Source organism: Mauremys reevesii, linkage group 1 (genome assembly GCF_016161935.1).
Source record: "Mauremys reevesii isolate NIE-2019 linkage group 1, ASM1616193v1, whole genome shotgun sequence".
NCBI lineage: Eukaryota > Metazoa > Chordata > Testudines > Geoemydidae > Mauremys > Mauremys reevesii.
This window is the reverse complement of record NC_052623.1, coordinates 335,540,557-335,554,622: the sequence shown is the minus strand read 5'-3', so window position 1 is coordinate 335,554,622 and position 14,066 is coordinate 335,540,557. Positions and strand designations below refer to the sequence as shown.

At 41.1% G+C, this 14,066-nt stretch overlaps 1 protein-coding gene across 2 annotated transcripts in view; it reads right to left on the bottom strand.

Annotated features, from left to right (window-relative positions):
- RELN (reelin) overlaps window positions 1–14,066 on the bottom strand; it is a 444,047-nt gene that overhangs the window by 70,389 nt on the left and 359,592 nt on the right. For both annotated transcript variants that reach the window (XM_039517535.1, XM_039517540.1), the window contains exons 32-37: window positions 13,056–13,214; window positions 11,825–12,013; window positions 11,319–11,592; window positions 9,060–9,200; window positions 8,783–8,960; window positions 916–1,000 (exon numbers count right to left, since the gene is read on the bottom strand). In XM_039517535.1, coding sequence (XP_039373469.1) covers window positions 916–1,000; window positions 8,783–8,960; window positions 9,060–9,200; window positions 11,319–11,592; window positions 11,825–12,013; window positions 13,056–13,214 — 1,026 coding nt within the window. The remainder of the gene's footprint in view (window positions 1–915; window positions 1,001–8,782; window positions 8,961–9,059; window positions 9,201–11,318; window positions 11,593–11,824; window positions 12,014–13,055; window positions 13,215–14,066) is intronic.

The window sequence follows — 14,066 nt, the reverse complement described above, 5'->3', positions numbered from 1 at the left end:
AGGAATGCAAGCTCTGTGCAAGTTGTCCCCTGTGCCTGTGTGGAACTCCACATAAGTTACTGGGGCCTCATGCACCTCCTGTGGTCCGCACACACATACCTCCTTTTCTTAATGATGTTATGACACAAGCAAAAAAAAAAAAGTCAGGTAATTTGGAAATGAGGATCAGACTGCATCACCAGCTTGATCATACCTATATTAGATAAACTGTTTGGTGCTTGTTATTTCTGGTGAACACTGATTATTCTTCACATTGTATTAAACATAATTCCTATGCTCATTTATATTATGTCAACTTGATGTCAGATGGTGGCAACTTTTGATCTCTGTCAAGCTGGCTTACATTTAAATCAGCAATGAGCACATGAAATCTCCACAGTTTGTTACTAATCCCCTAAATCATCCAGTATAGAGATCATTTTATTAATTAATCAGTTGCTAAAAACCATTTCCAATAATTTTGACCTATGAAATTCCAAAAATCTTTAAATTATAATTTTTCTTTTATGCATCTAGAGAGTACTCAAAAATGGCATGTTTCTGGGCAGCACAAGTCTCTTGGTTGAGACTGCATGTGACATAACGAGCTAGAGCTTGGATTTCATTTTAAGGCCAAGTTATAAACCCCTGGATAAAGGAAGTAGGAACAGAAGGGGTGATAGCTTTAATAAGAGTAAAGATAACAGCACACCTATCATTAGTTTGATGTTTCTTCTTAGTTAGAATAAGTATGGTGAACCTATTTGGTATTAAAATGAGCATGATAAAAAATCTCATAAAAGTTTCAATGTTATTTAGCATTAACTAATGGCCATTTAAATTAATTTTGTAAATTTAAACCCACATACTTCTCTGTAATGTTATAATATATGAGTAAAACTACTGAAAAAACCCACAAATAAATAGTGAACCTACCTTTTGCTATAAATTTAAATGAAAACTGGATGTATATAGTATTTGTACAATCTAGATCTCTTGAAACAAGCATTCTCAGCCCTTCCTGTAAATACAGAACATACATAGAAAATTACTGTTTCCCATATGTTACATTAGCGTGTCTATATTTCAGTCTTGCTACATAGTTCTAAATAAGTACTGTAAAGGCTCAGTTAAAAATCAAGAAACAGAACTGATAAAACAATTTTTCCAGAATTCATATATACTTTTACAGAAATATCTAACTCTTGACAGTAAGCTGCATTATACAGTCTGCATTATTATAGCTGTTTTCTGCATATTCTAAATAGAGTTTACACTGATCTTGAACTTTCCATTTCATAGTAGCATATTTTAATACGATCTCACTTTAAACAGCACAATGTGAGAAGAATAACATAGCATGGATCAATGATGATCCTAATATTTCACAAAAACTCAAGAAATCACTAAGCAATATTTAATTGTGATAGATAGGGTAAAAGCGGCATGGAGGGAAGAATGCCAGGAAAAAAACAGAAATAGAGAGAGAATGGACAATTTCTTACTGATAATTTCCTTTTTGCTAGCACCATCACCCACAATTCTGGATGTCTGGATTGCTTGCCTGCAGGGCCGGTTCCAGGCACCAGCAAAGGAAGCAAGTGCTTTGGGCAGCCAATGGAAAGGGGCGGCATGTCCAGGTCTTCAGTGGCAATTTGGCGGCAGATCCCTCAGTCCCTCTCGGAGCAAAGGACACGCCGCCGAATTGGCGCCGAAGACTGAAGCGGCACAGTAGGGCTGTCACCAAAGTGCTGCCGATTGCGGTTCTCCCCATCTGCCCCCCACTTTGCCGCTTGGGGTGGCAAAAAAGCTGGAGCCAGCCCTGCTTGCCTCTCTCTGCAGCTCACAGAGGCAGATCAGCCTTTTGGTGCTGCATGATCTGGTCACACTGCCTCTGCTCTTGCTTGCTACCAGATGAGTTATTCCCAAGCTCTAAAACTTGCATAACATCATTAACACCACATATTCCAGAAAAAATGAAATGATTATGTATATTAGATCAAGGAAGATGGTCATATGGTAATGAATCCATTTAATATCTGACCCTTGACTCTTAAGCCATTCAGGGTGGGTCAAATTACGGGAGATGTTGCTAGCAGAAAGGAAATTAACACCAAGAAATTTTCCATTCTGCAACCCAACATCTCCCATAATTCTTGATGTCTGGAAAGTTACGATTAGTGAACAGATGCAGGGTGGGTTATGAAACAAGTATCATAGGAAAGAAGTACCCCACTTTTTGCGAGCTCTCTCAAAAGTCCATATCATTTCTGAAGCACCTCCCTTGCAAAGGAGGCTTCTCCAGAAAACAGAAGCTCCACTTTGCAGCTCTTAATGAAGGTGTTAGCTGTAGACCAATGAGCGCTTTGCAAATTTCTAAAGTGGATGCACGTGTTTGTTCCACCCATGATGTTGTTAAGGATGTCGTAGAATGCACCTTGAGCCCTTCTGGGACAGGAACCTCTGATGATCTGTAGGCTTCCACATTACACAGTCTAATTACACATCATTTTGTGATGGAGGACTTGGAAGTTCTGAGTCCCTGGCATTTGGGGTGGAAGGACATGAATAGAGAGCCCAATCTTCTTATGGATTCTGTATGCTTGAGATGTTCTCTTGACATCAAAGATGCCACACCTTTCTAGTTGGACTGAACGAAGGAAGCACAAACTCTTGGCAAGTGTGCAAGGAGGATTTTACATTAGGAAGAAAGGTCCTGAACACCACCTTGTTTTTGTGTAACACGCAGTAATGTTCCTCTATAGATAAGGCCGCCAGCTCTGATACATTCCTGGTGGAACTGACAGCTACTAAGAAACAAGTCTTAATGGATAAATAAAAGGCCAATACTGAAGTTAGAGGTTTGAAGGCATGGATTGCCATGGACCACAAAACTACATGAAGGTCCCATTTTTTGAAGAGTGGCCTGACAACTGGTCCGGCTAATCAAACTGCTTGAAGACGTCTGGCTAGCTGTGGATTGTCTGCCAGGGAGCTGGAGGACCCTGTGAATAGCACACTAATAAAAGCAGACACCTGACACGCAATGGTACTGGGCTGAAGGCCTTGGTCTATGCTTTCTTGGAGGAAGTCTGGAATGGTTGGAATTCCTGGATTTCTGGGATTTGCACTGTGCTCTTGGCACCAGTTGTTGAATCTGGGCCAGAGAGAGGAGTATGCTTTTAGTGCTCTCCTAGGCGAAAGCAATGTCTTAATAACTGTGGGAGATAGATCAAGACTTTCTAGAGCTTCCCTCTCAATAGGCAGGCTGTTGAAGTCATTTTGGGTCTGGATGAAGAAGAGGGCCTTGCAAGAGGATGTCTGGTCTCCATGGAAGTTGGAGTTGGGGCTCCATTAGGTCTGAGATCCAAGGTCTCCTCGGTCAGTGAGGAGTTTTCAGTATTTACTATTACCTGTTCTCTTTTTATTTTCAGGACCACCTTCTCCAGTAGTTGAAAGTTGAAAGTTGAAATGTATAGAGTAGGCCCTGCAGCCAGCTGTGCGATAAGGCATCTATTCCCAGGGATCTAGGGTCTGCCTCCATTGTGAAGTATTTTGGCCTTCTTGTGTTTGTACAATCTGAGAACAGGCTGGTTGGAGAGAGGTTGACAGTCTGAACTAGGAGATCAAAAACCTCCTGATTCAGGCTCCAATCAGAGTTTTGACCCTGCACCTGCTGAGCCAGTCTGTCTGTTAGTTCAGGTCCCCTTTGATGTGAATCCGTCTCAGGGAAAGGAGGCACTGTTCTGCCCACCTTATTATTTCCACTGATTCTGCGTATAGTGCTGAATTCAGGGTTGTTTAAATATATAACCATAGTAGTACTGTCTGATTGAAACAGGGCACTGATCCCCTTCAGGGTAGGCTGGAACCTTCACAGAGCTAACTTAATTACTTTCAGCTCTAGATGGTTTATCCTGGGAGCCTTTTTCTCCTGGCTCCACAGGCCCTGAGCTGTTTGGGTCTCCAGGTGAGCGTCAATTGTGAGGACTAAAGGATCTGGAAGAGCGATGGGCATGCCTTTGTGGACATTGTCTTGGGCTGACCAGCAATATAAGGAGTTGAATACTGTCAGAACCTGTCCTTGATCTTTGATGCCTTACAGGGCGTGGTCTCACACCTTCAGAAAGAAAGCTTGAAGACATCTGATGTGTGACTGTGCCCATGCAAAGAAGTCTTAGGAGTTGGAGGCATAGTATTAGGGTGGGCCTCCTGTGGCTCTGGAGCAAGGAAATACATTCCTGGATTGAACCAGGGAACTTTTCTTGTTACTGACGATGAAGCCATGCTCCTGAAGGAGATTCAATGTCCAAGATGTGGCCCTGTGCGCTGCTGACTGTGATAGAGCACTGATCACAATGTCATCCAGACATGGTTACTGGTCAGTTCTCTGCAATCTGAGTCTGGCTATTATCACCACCACCATCTTTGTAACAACCCTGGGGCTGAGGACAGGCTAAATGGGAATGTTTGGTACTGCTAATGTTTCCTGCTGTAGGCAAACCTCAGATGTTTGCAGTTGCACTTTCTGAGGAGGATATGGAAATGTGTCCACTAGAACTACTGAAATCAAGAACTCCCCCTGGGTCAGGAATGAAACTGTAGAGGCCACGGTTTACATCCAAACCTTCATTTTCTTCATCCACTTGTCGATCTTTTGAGGTTAAGAATGGCTCCGATACACGTACTTCTATACAGTGAAGATGATGGAGCAGAACCCAGATAACTTTTCTTCTTCTTTCTTCTCTCTTTCACTCCCATATCCAGATGATGAAATATTTTGTTCTGGATCAGATTGTGTTTTCTGGGGTCATGGGAACTGGGTGACTGGAGGAAGAATGGAACGGGTGGAGCCCACTGCTTGAGGGAGTATCTCTGGCTTACTATTTTCCTGAAGCACTTGTCTGGAGTTGATGCAACCCATTCCTCTAGGAAATGGAAAATCCTGCTCCCTAACTTCAACTCTGGATGGAGGCCTATGTGATCTTTGTCATAACGTGGATTTTGGGATGGAGGTAGAGCTCCATTTGGACTTCCACCCCCCCCCCCCGACTTTGAATCCACTGTTTTCCACTGAGGAATCTAGTGTCCCTTTGCTTCTACCTCTGTGAGGATGAGGAGTGAAAGAAGGAACTCTGACAGTAAAGGCTGGTCTATATCACCTCCTGAGGGCACTTAGTGGTGAAAGGAGAGACAGTTTGGATTTGCTGCACTGTCAACCATCATCGTAACCAACTTTTCTCCAAAAAGGAGGGATCATGTAAACTTGGCTGAGCATAGAACCTGCTTACAGTGAGTATCCACTTTCCAGGATTGGCGCCATAGTGGGTGCCTGGCTACTGAGCTGGAAGCCATGGCTCGAGGTGAGGACCTCATTGCATCCACTGAGGTGTCAGCTACAAACATCGTTGCTAGGGAGAATTTCTTTAAAGTGGAGCCAAAGTCAGGGTGATCTCTGTCTTTAAGGGCTTTGAGATCTTCCAGCCAGGAAGGAGATGCTCCTTCAAAGCAGGTAGCTGCCAGGGATGCTCAGAGGGTGACAGAAGAGGCTTCAAAGCCCTTTTTGAGAGTGGCCTTCATCTTTCTATCCATGGGTTCCTTAGGATCGATCTCCCCCTCTTAAGGAATAAACATATTCCTGGGGAAGGTCGCTACAGCGTGTCACCCTTTGGTATCTCAGCAATAGAGCCCTTTGGTACTTGAATGTTATAGAGCCTGGAGTTTGCTCTTGTTAACATGCTTGCCCTGATCAGGCTTGTTCCATTAATCCCTCATCGCTTCCTTGAAGGAGGAGTGAAGGGCTATTGCAGCCTCAGGGGAGGATTTTGAGAGGAGAAATTTACTTTGAGGTTTACTCTCAAGAGCATGCTCAGGTTTCACAGCCAGACAGCTCACCTTCCTCAGTGGGGGAGGGGAAGGAGGAAGAGAAAGAGGAGTCAGAAGATTCTTATCTTCTGGTTTTTTGTGTGCCTTTTCTTTCCCCTTTTTAGCCTTTTGTTTTTAAATCTTTTTAGTGTGCTTTGAGAGTGTAGGAGCTCTGCTGTGGCTTGGTGATGCCTTTTGTGGCTTGCCTTCCTTACGACCTAGAGTCCTTTTGAGAGGACTGTCTCACTTCCCCTGGGATCGGGAGAGGGAACTCATTGTCAGAGCCCTCCCTGCTGGAAGGCTGATTACAAACCCTGCTTCTTTCCCCAGGGCACTCAGGATCCATTGTAAGACTGGGAGGAGGAGAGGGAGATTTGTGGCCCTGCAACCTCCCCTCTTTGTTTTACGGGGGTCCCATGGGACTTATCTCGTGAGTCAAGTGGTCAGGGCCCTCCTTGCTTTTGGAGCCTCTCCCTGCTCTGCACTGGGGTTCCCAGTCCATTTTTCCCATTTAGAGTCACAGCTGCCTCTGTGGGTAGGAGACCCCACCTGCCTGTCCAACCCAGGATCTAACAGAGTTAGGGACAAAAGGCTGGGAGCAGGCTGGGCACACCTCACCATCTGCTGAGTCTGGCAAAGCTGCCTCACGTAGAGCACCACTTGGCTTTGACCTGGTGCTTTCTTGGCTGCTCTGCCATGCCTGTAAGGGGCAGAGGAGCTAGCAGGAAGATGCTGCAGGGGAGGCTCAGGGAGCCTTAAACCCCAAAAAGGTTGACAGACCCAGGGAGGAGGAGGAATGTCAAGGAGGGAGAGTGCTGCTCCCCACTGCCCAAAAAAATAGGCAGAAAAGTTAAAATAGGAGGAGGAAGAACGGAAGCAAAAGAACCATCACCGCCTGCTGCTGCAGAGGCACAGAGTCTGTCACCACGCAGGAACAGAGGGAGTTTGGCCAGACCATGCAGCAACAAAACTCTTCCTCTGTGAGCTGCAGAAAGAGGAGAGCAGCCCAGATGTCCAGAATTGTGGGAGACAGATGGCTGCAGAAACCAAAAAGCAAGCAATTGAATTTTAAATCACATTGTCAAGTTTTGCTAAAGGATGCTTGTACTGGTGATAGGGCGTACAGTACAATCAGATTGTTACATCCTTGTATCCATAGGACACAGGTCTGAAAAGGACCTCCTTGGTCATCGAATCCAGTCTCCTATTGCAGGCAAACTCATCATATAATCCCATTTATAAATTTATTAAGATCTATTTTAGGTTGCTTGCCCTGACTACTCCTACTGGAACACTGTTCCAGAACCTCATTCCTCTGGTGGCTCTTCTAATTTTCAGCCTAAATTTATTCATGGCCATTTTATAACCATTTGTTCTTGTGCCACAATTGTACTTTAGTTTAAATTGCTCTTCTCCACCTACAGACCCTAATACCTCCCTGATGTATTTATAAAGAGGAGTCAGATCCATACTCAGCCGTTGATTTGCAAGCTTAAACAATCCAAGCTCTTTTAGCCTCCACTCATAAGATAGGCTCTCCATTCCCCTGATCATCCTGGTAGCCTTTCTCTGCACCTGTTCTAGTCTGAACCCATATTCTCTTTTAGGTCTTTCTGTTCAACTGCTATAATACTCAGCTCTGACTGTTTGCTGGAGCTTTGTGGGACTACTGGCATATTAACAACAACATTGTCACCACCATTAAGCTTTTATATAGATCCCAAAGGGCTTTACAAAGGAGGTAAATATTGTAACACAACCCTTTTAAAATGGGAATAGATCAAAGCACATTAACATAGTGTTAATATGTGTCAGCAGGATCCACCTGGACATTAGTCCACAGCAGGCTAGTTTCAGGTACATTCACACCCCAGTTTGCTGTGAACTAATTGTTCATCTAGACAAGCCCTAAGTGGATGGCCCTGACTTTGCGTGGATCTGGGGAGCAGAACCACTGCTCATTTGGCAGGGATTTGGCAAACCCAGACTCTGCATGGGGTTCCTCACAGATTTTTCCCCTCTTCTAGGGTTTCCTTCCTCAGGTATTTCTTCAAGAAGTATCTATCCAGGTTTAGGACAGTTAATATTCTTAATGTGATTTTGATTATCTGAAGTTGCTTAACTGGAAAGGAACAGAAGTTGTGCAAAGAAATATTTTTAAAGATTTCATTGATTACACCTAAATTAATATTTACACTTTATTTTTGAGACGCATTAAACTAATGGTATGACAACATAGCTGTGGATTTGCACTCTAACTGCAAATGGCTTGCATGTCAGCTCAAAACTAGAGTGCTTGTGCGAACAAAGACATATCTTAAGGTTATAAAGGAAGTGCAAGGTTTGGAAAGTAAGCTCTATTCTGTCTTACATATTTGATTTTTTAATCTATCTATCTATCTATCTATCTATCTATCTATCTATCTTCATCAAAATAAAATTAAAAAATATACATTAAACACATAAATAAATATAAAATAATGCTAAATAATCCACATCATACAAAATTTGCAAAAATAAACATGTAGGTTGAGATTTATAAAATTAGCAATGGGATTTACAAAACTAGAAGGGGATTTAGACACAACTCCCATTAATTTTTTCAAGCCAATTATGGGAGTTATGTGCCCAAACCCTATAATTGGCTTGGAAAAATCTCAATCATGGAGTTTTATTTTCAGCTTTCAGCTTTGTTAGAAATGACAGCAGAAGCTAAAGTAGAAATTGGAAAAATAATATGTTAAATGTTCAAAAAAGGAAACGTGCTGAACACAGTGAATATAACTCGGGCCAGAAAATAGTATCAAAGGTGAAAAATAACCTCTTGTCTAAAATTATTAAAATAATCATTTGCAGGAAACAAAGAAAGGAAAATATACTTGCTATTATTAAGAGTATTGATATTTTATTAAATGTTTAAATATAAATAATATCTAACCCCTTTAAAAATGAGAGTGGTTCCAGATTTGATTGTGTCACTGTTCAGGTTTCCCCTCTCGGCACCATAGACTTCAGGCCAAAGATCAGGATGCAAGTTACCGTTGAAGTCATCTTTCAGAACAGAAGGCAGAGGCGCAACAGGGACACAGTACGGACCTCCAAAGCCTCTGTCACACCTGACAACATATTGGTGGAAAAAGGGATTATCTATCTGGGGTAATAAAAATACAACTTTACTATGAAAACAGCACATGATGTCAGGTTTGTCTACTTACACACAGTGGCCTGAGTCACAGATTCCATGGCCAGAGCACATCCAGGGACATCCTGTAGCCAAGACTACATTATCTATAGCCCAAGAATCTGCTCCAGGAGTGTAATCATATTGAATCCATCTGAAACGTGTTCTGGGAGAGCTAGCAAAACAGAAAAAACAGACCTCAGTTCAAAAAATGGCATTCTAGTCTGCATTTGGGAAAGGCAATAGAAATATCTTAAATGTATTCCAGCTGAAACTGAACGCTATTCTGGAGTCCTTCTCAGGCAAAATTCTAACTGACTAACAGGAGTATAGCCTAAATGAAAACTGATTAAGGATTTTAGGATTATTGTGTCTATTTCTCTTCAATATCTAACTCTCTGAGTCTCCATTTTTCAATACTGTACACATAGTTGGGGGGGGAGGGATAGCTCAGTGGTTTGAGAATTGGCCTGCTTAACCTAGGGTTGTGAGCTTAATCCTTGAGGGGGCCACTTAGGGATCTGGGGTAAAATCAGTACTTTGGTCCTGCTAGTGAAGGCAGGTGGCTGGACTCAATGACCTTTCAAGGTCCCTTCCAGTTCTAGGAGATAGGATATCTCCATTAATTTACTTTATTTATTTAATTTATTTATTTATTTATTTATAGTACTTTGCAATGGGACATGTATGATGCTGAATTCATTGCTTAGATTTATGGTTCAGATGTGTGCACCATTTAACACAATGTAGTTGAGCAAGAGGCATTAAATACATTAGTATTCAATAGCTTGTTGCACACACAAATAACTTTTCAATGCAGCTAGGAGTTTATCTGTATGAATCAGTTTGTTTTAAACTATGATATGTCAAGCTAAAATTCAGAAGATAGAGAGCCCTATCCTGTGCCCATTGACACGGAAGCAGAATTGGGTCCTGTGTATTGTCAGGGTTTTAAAAAAATCATAATTTCATTAGAATCAGAAGGCAGATGAAAGATCTTCTCCAGTATCATGTAAGGAAGAAGGAATGAAAATATATATTTCTATAACTATTGCTCATCCTGCAGTACATTATGGTTAGCTGGAGGAAAAAAGTTTAAAAATCTAAACAAAGATGCTGTTGGTTAGATGATCTTGGATTTGTTCAGGCAGGTAACATGCAGTGGACTGGAACGCATTGCATACTATACCACTGAATGCAAAAATCCCATTAACTTCAATAGGATCAGGATAGGGCCCAATGTATGAAGAAGACTATTTGGGAACGGAGGCATGGTGTAGTGGACTGCGTAGTGGGATTTGGAGCCATGAGTTGAGTTCTAGCCTCCATTCTGATGTTGACTTCCTGTGTGACCTTGGATATGTCATACTAACTACTATGTACCTGGTTTTTTTTTCTGTAAAAGGGAGTAACAGCATTTACCATAAGGGTGCGAGGCTTAATTAGTTAATACTTGTAGAGAGTTTTGGTGAGGTAAAGCACTAAGATGTGTAATGCTAAGTATTATTATCATTAGTGTGTTAATACTTAGCATTACACAGTTTAATGATATTCCTAAACTTGGAGAATGGGTTCATTAAGAAAGCAGAACTCAGCACATCTGCCATGTTTGGTTACAACTGTATCTTATTCATATTAAGGAGCAGGGTTTTAATTCTTCCTAAAAATGGAATTTTTTTCCCAGTCAGAGAGGCTGAGGTTCGCAGGTTCAGCAGAAGCACATTCTGATTTTCTTTAATGTCACAATTAATTCTGCCTTAGTGGGTGTTATGTGGTTATGCTATGTAAGATATAAATTTTATCATTCCTATACTGATGTGATGATGGCTTAATTAAATCTGACAAAGGAAGGACATGTGGGGTCTTATCATTGTAAAAGTGTAAGTGCATAAATCTTGGTCTGAAATGGCATTTTATCTATCTGTGCACATGGCAAAATGCCTTTATTTTAAGGTGTTTTTCTTCTGAAATGTGTGAGTGCATTAATTTCTGACACTTCATTGGTGAATCTTTAAAACCCCATAGTAGATTTACAGCCCTTGTTCTGGTTAGGTCAGAGGCAAGACTCAGGAATTGACTTAGCTAAATTTGATACTTTCACAGACTCTCGCAGCTCATATTATATCTGTTGAAATATTCTAAAGTGCAGTTTATAGGGATGATGTATTTATTTTCTGACACATTTCATATTTAATTAAGAAATAATCAGAAAATTCCCAAGCTGAGGCATATTTGTTCAGATTAGTTCAGAAAAGCCTATATTTTGATATATAGCCAACACAACAATTCTCACATGGTTGCAAGTGGAAGGTAGACAGTAATTCGCTTCCAGTTCTGGAATCTTTCTGATCTGTAAATTGAACTCTCAGTGTAATGCTGACAACCTATGCTTGGAGGAACACACTCTTCAGTCACCAGGTGCCAGTCTCTTCCATTATTTAAGGAATACTGCAAGTGAATGCCATGGGAATCGCTGAATGGCTTACTGCAGCCCATGCTTAGCTCAAACTGCAGGAAAGTGGAGGCTGACACATGGAAATCCCAAGTCTCAGCATAACGAGGTTTTCCTAAGAAAAGAGAACAAAAATACTTTCTTATTATGTAATGTTTTAATATTATGTAATGTTTGCTTTTTCCTTGGGCTCAGCATTTTCTACTTTATAGCCTGAAAGCATTTCTCCTTTCCCCAACAGACTATTATACAGCTATCCTCCATTTTTTAAATGGATCCTATAAAGACCTAAGCCCCCTGTAGCCTAAAAAATAGGCCCATTCAGACCTTCCTTTAGACTCACATACCAGTATCTTCACTGAACATCAGAGCTGTATCCATAGATAGACAGTCAATATCTACTTGACCCCCTTGGATCCTGTACCAACTTGCTTGTAAATCCGCAGATCCATCAAATTTATCTTGAAAACCAGTCTGAGAGCTGTCATTCATTCCTATAAGGACATCATCCAAGGCCCACTGTGCTGAAAGTTTCCCTACAAACAGAAAGACAGGGAGGTTAGTGGAGCCCCAGTAAGATATTTAATCATGTCTGTACTATTCATGCAGACTAGCTTAATTGTTTCACAATTCCAATACCACCTTTTTGTGAGGATACAGTTCAATCAATTAAAATCTTCTTGCTAACCATACCTGACAAATTACTCAAGACATAATCCACCACCTCTTGGTGGCACTATTTCTGAGGAACACAGACATTTCCTCCTCTTTAGTTTTCAAGCTGGAATACTAGTGCCATCATAATCTTTTCCTCTTTTTAAATGAAGTACTCCCTGAGCCTCTGTTATGCAGATTGGGCTTCTCAACCTGCCCTTTCTATTGCTAAATGGGAAGGGGGTCCTGACTAGTTAAGATGGGGGTTCTGGTCTGGAAAAGGGAGCTGTGGTGAGGAAAAGGTTGAAAACCCCTTGTGCAGATGATATTCATGGAGTTGTTCTTCACCTTCTCCCTACCTCATCTCTGTTCTCGTCTTCTTGCCTGAGCCAGCCCAACAATCCCATCAATCCATTTCTCTCTACACTCTCATACTGGATGTCCTACTACTGAAAAATGACAACTAACTTCAGCTTATAAATTGTAGGCAAAACATACATCAAGATGATGAAGAGCACATCTAAGTAACCATATAAGCTTACTTGGGCTGCCTTCCTTTTCTCATTCCCTCATGTCTGTTATCAATCATAAAGTTTGATTGAAACTTAGAGTGTGAACCGTTTGGTGTAGGAACTGTGCAGTTATTTGCTCTGTAAAGCATGATGCACATTTATGGTGCTATATAAACAATAACAACAACAATAATAATATTATGACTGAGAAAAGCCTTGTTTAGCAGTAAGCTATGAATAGGCCAAGAGCCAAAACTGTCCTGTGGTAGCTGTAAAGGCATAATACATTTTTAGTTTGTTTTTCCTAAAATAAAATGTCCACAGCTCTTAACCTTATTTCCAAGCACTGGAAGGCTAGATGTTTGTTTTATTGGAAAGCTGCTTATTAAATTTTTAGTAAAGCATTGGTTACCATGTTGGGGTTGCCACCATCGGAAAGCAGTTGCAGATGTTTTAGCTTCACGGGGTAGATCTATTGAAACAATCTGTGGTTCTAAGTAAGACATGTAATCGAGCTCTCGCAGCAAATGCCAGGTTATTCCATTGTTATTTGTGTACTGAACTACAAGCCCTGTATTAAAAATGAACAAAATCATTTATTTAAACCACACAGAAAAAATAAGGCCAATCCTTCAGTCCTTATTCAGCCAAATCCCCATATCAGTTTAATGTACACTACATGACATGGGCAAATGGTTTGTTTTTTTCATGTAGCACATAATTTTTTGTGAAGAGAGCCCTTTGTTGGCAGCATGTTATTACTGTTGTCAGGATTACTGGTTGTCATATTTTGCTTGCATCTGACAGGGCCAGATTCTCCCTTTGGTTATACAGGTACAGCCCCACTGAAGCTAGAGAGATTGCACCACTGAAACTGTGGGAAGGATTTGACTCACATATTTTAATACATTTAATATCTATTTCATATAATTAATCTTGTGGCTTGTTTGGGTCACTAAGAGGATATGTTTTTGCAGGCTATAAACCCAGTCCTTTCTGAAGATGGTGCCTGACTGTGATTTCACCCTTACTATATATACACGACATCCTTAAAAGTTACATTATCTCCATTATCTTAGATTTACTATGGTAGATATTAGAATACAGTAGAGCCATGGGGGACAGAAGTCATTTATTGGCACTGCCTATCATATAGGTGAATGAAAGAAACACCACTAAGATACTCCGGGTTTGATTCTTCTCTCACATCTGTTTTACACTGCTGTAACTCCATCGACGTCAATAGATTTACTCTTGACTTACACCATTGTAAGTGTGAAGAGTATCAAGCCCTGTGAATGTAATGTATGAAAAGAGACTCTGGCCCTGATTCTGATCTTATTTATACTGGTATATATCAGGAAGTCCACTGACGTCAATGGTATCAAACTGCAGTGAGAGGAGAAAGAGGCTCTCCTGTGTA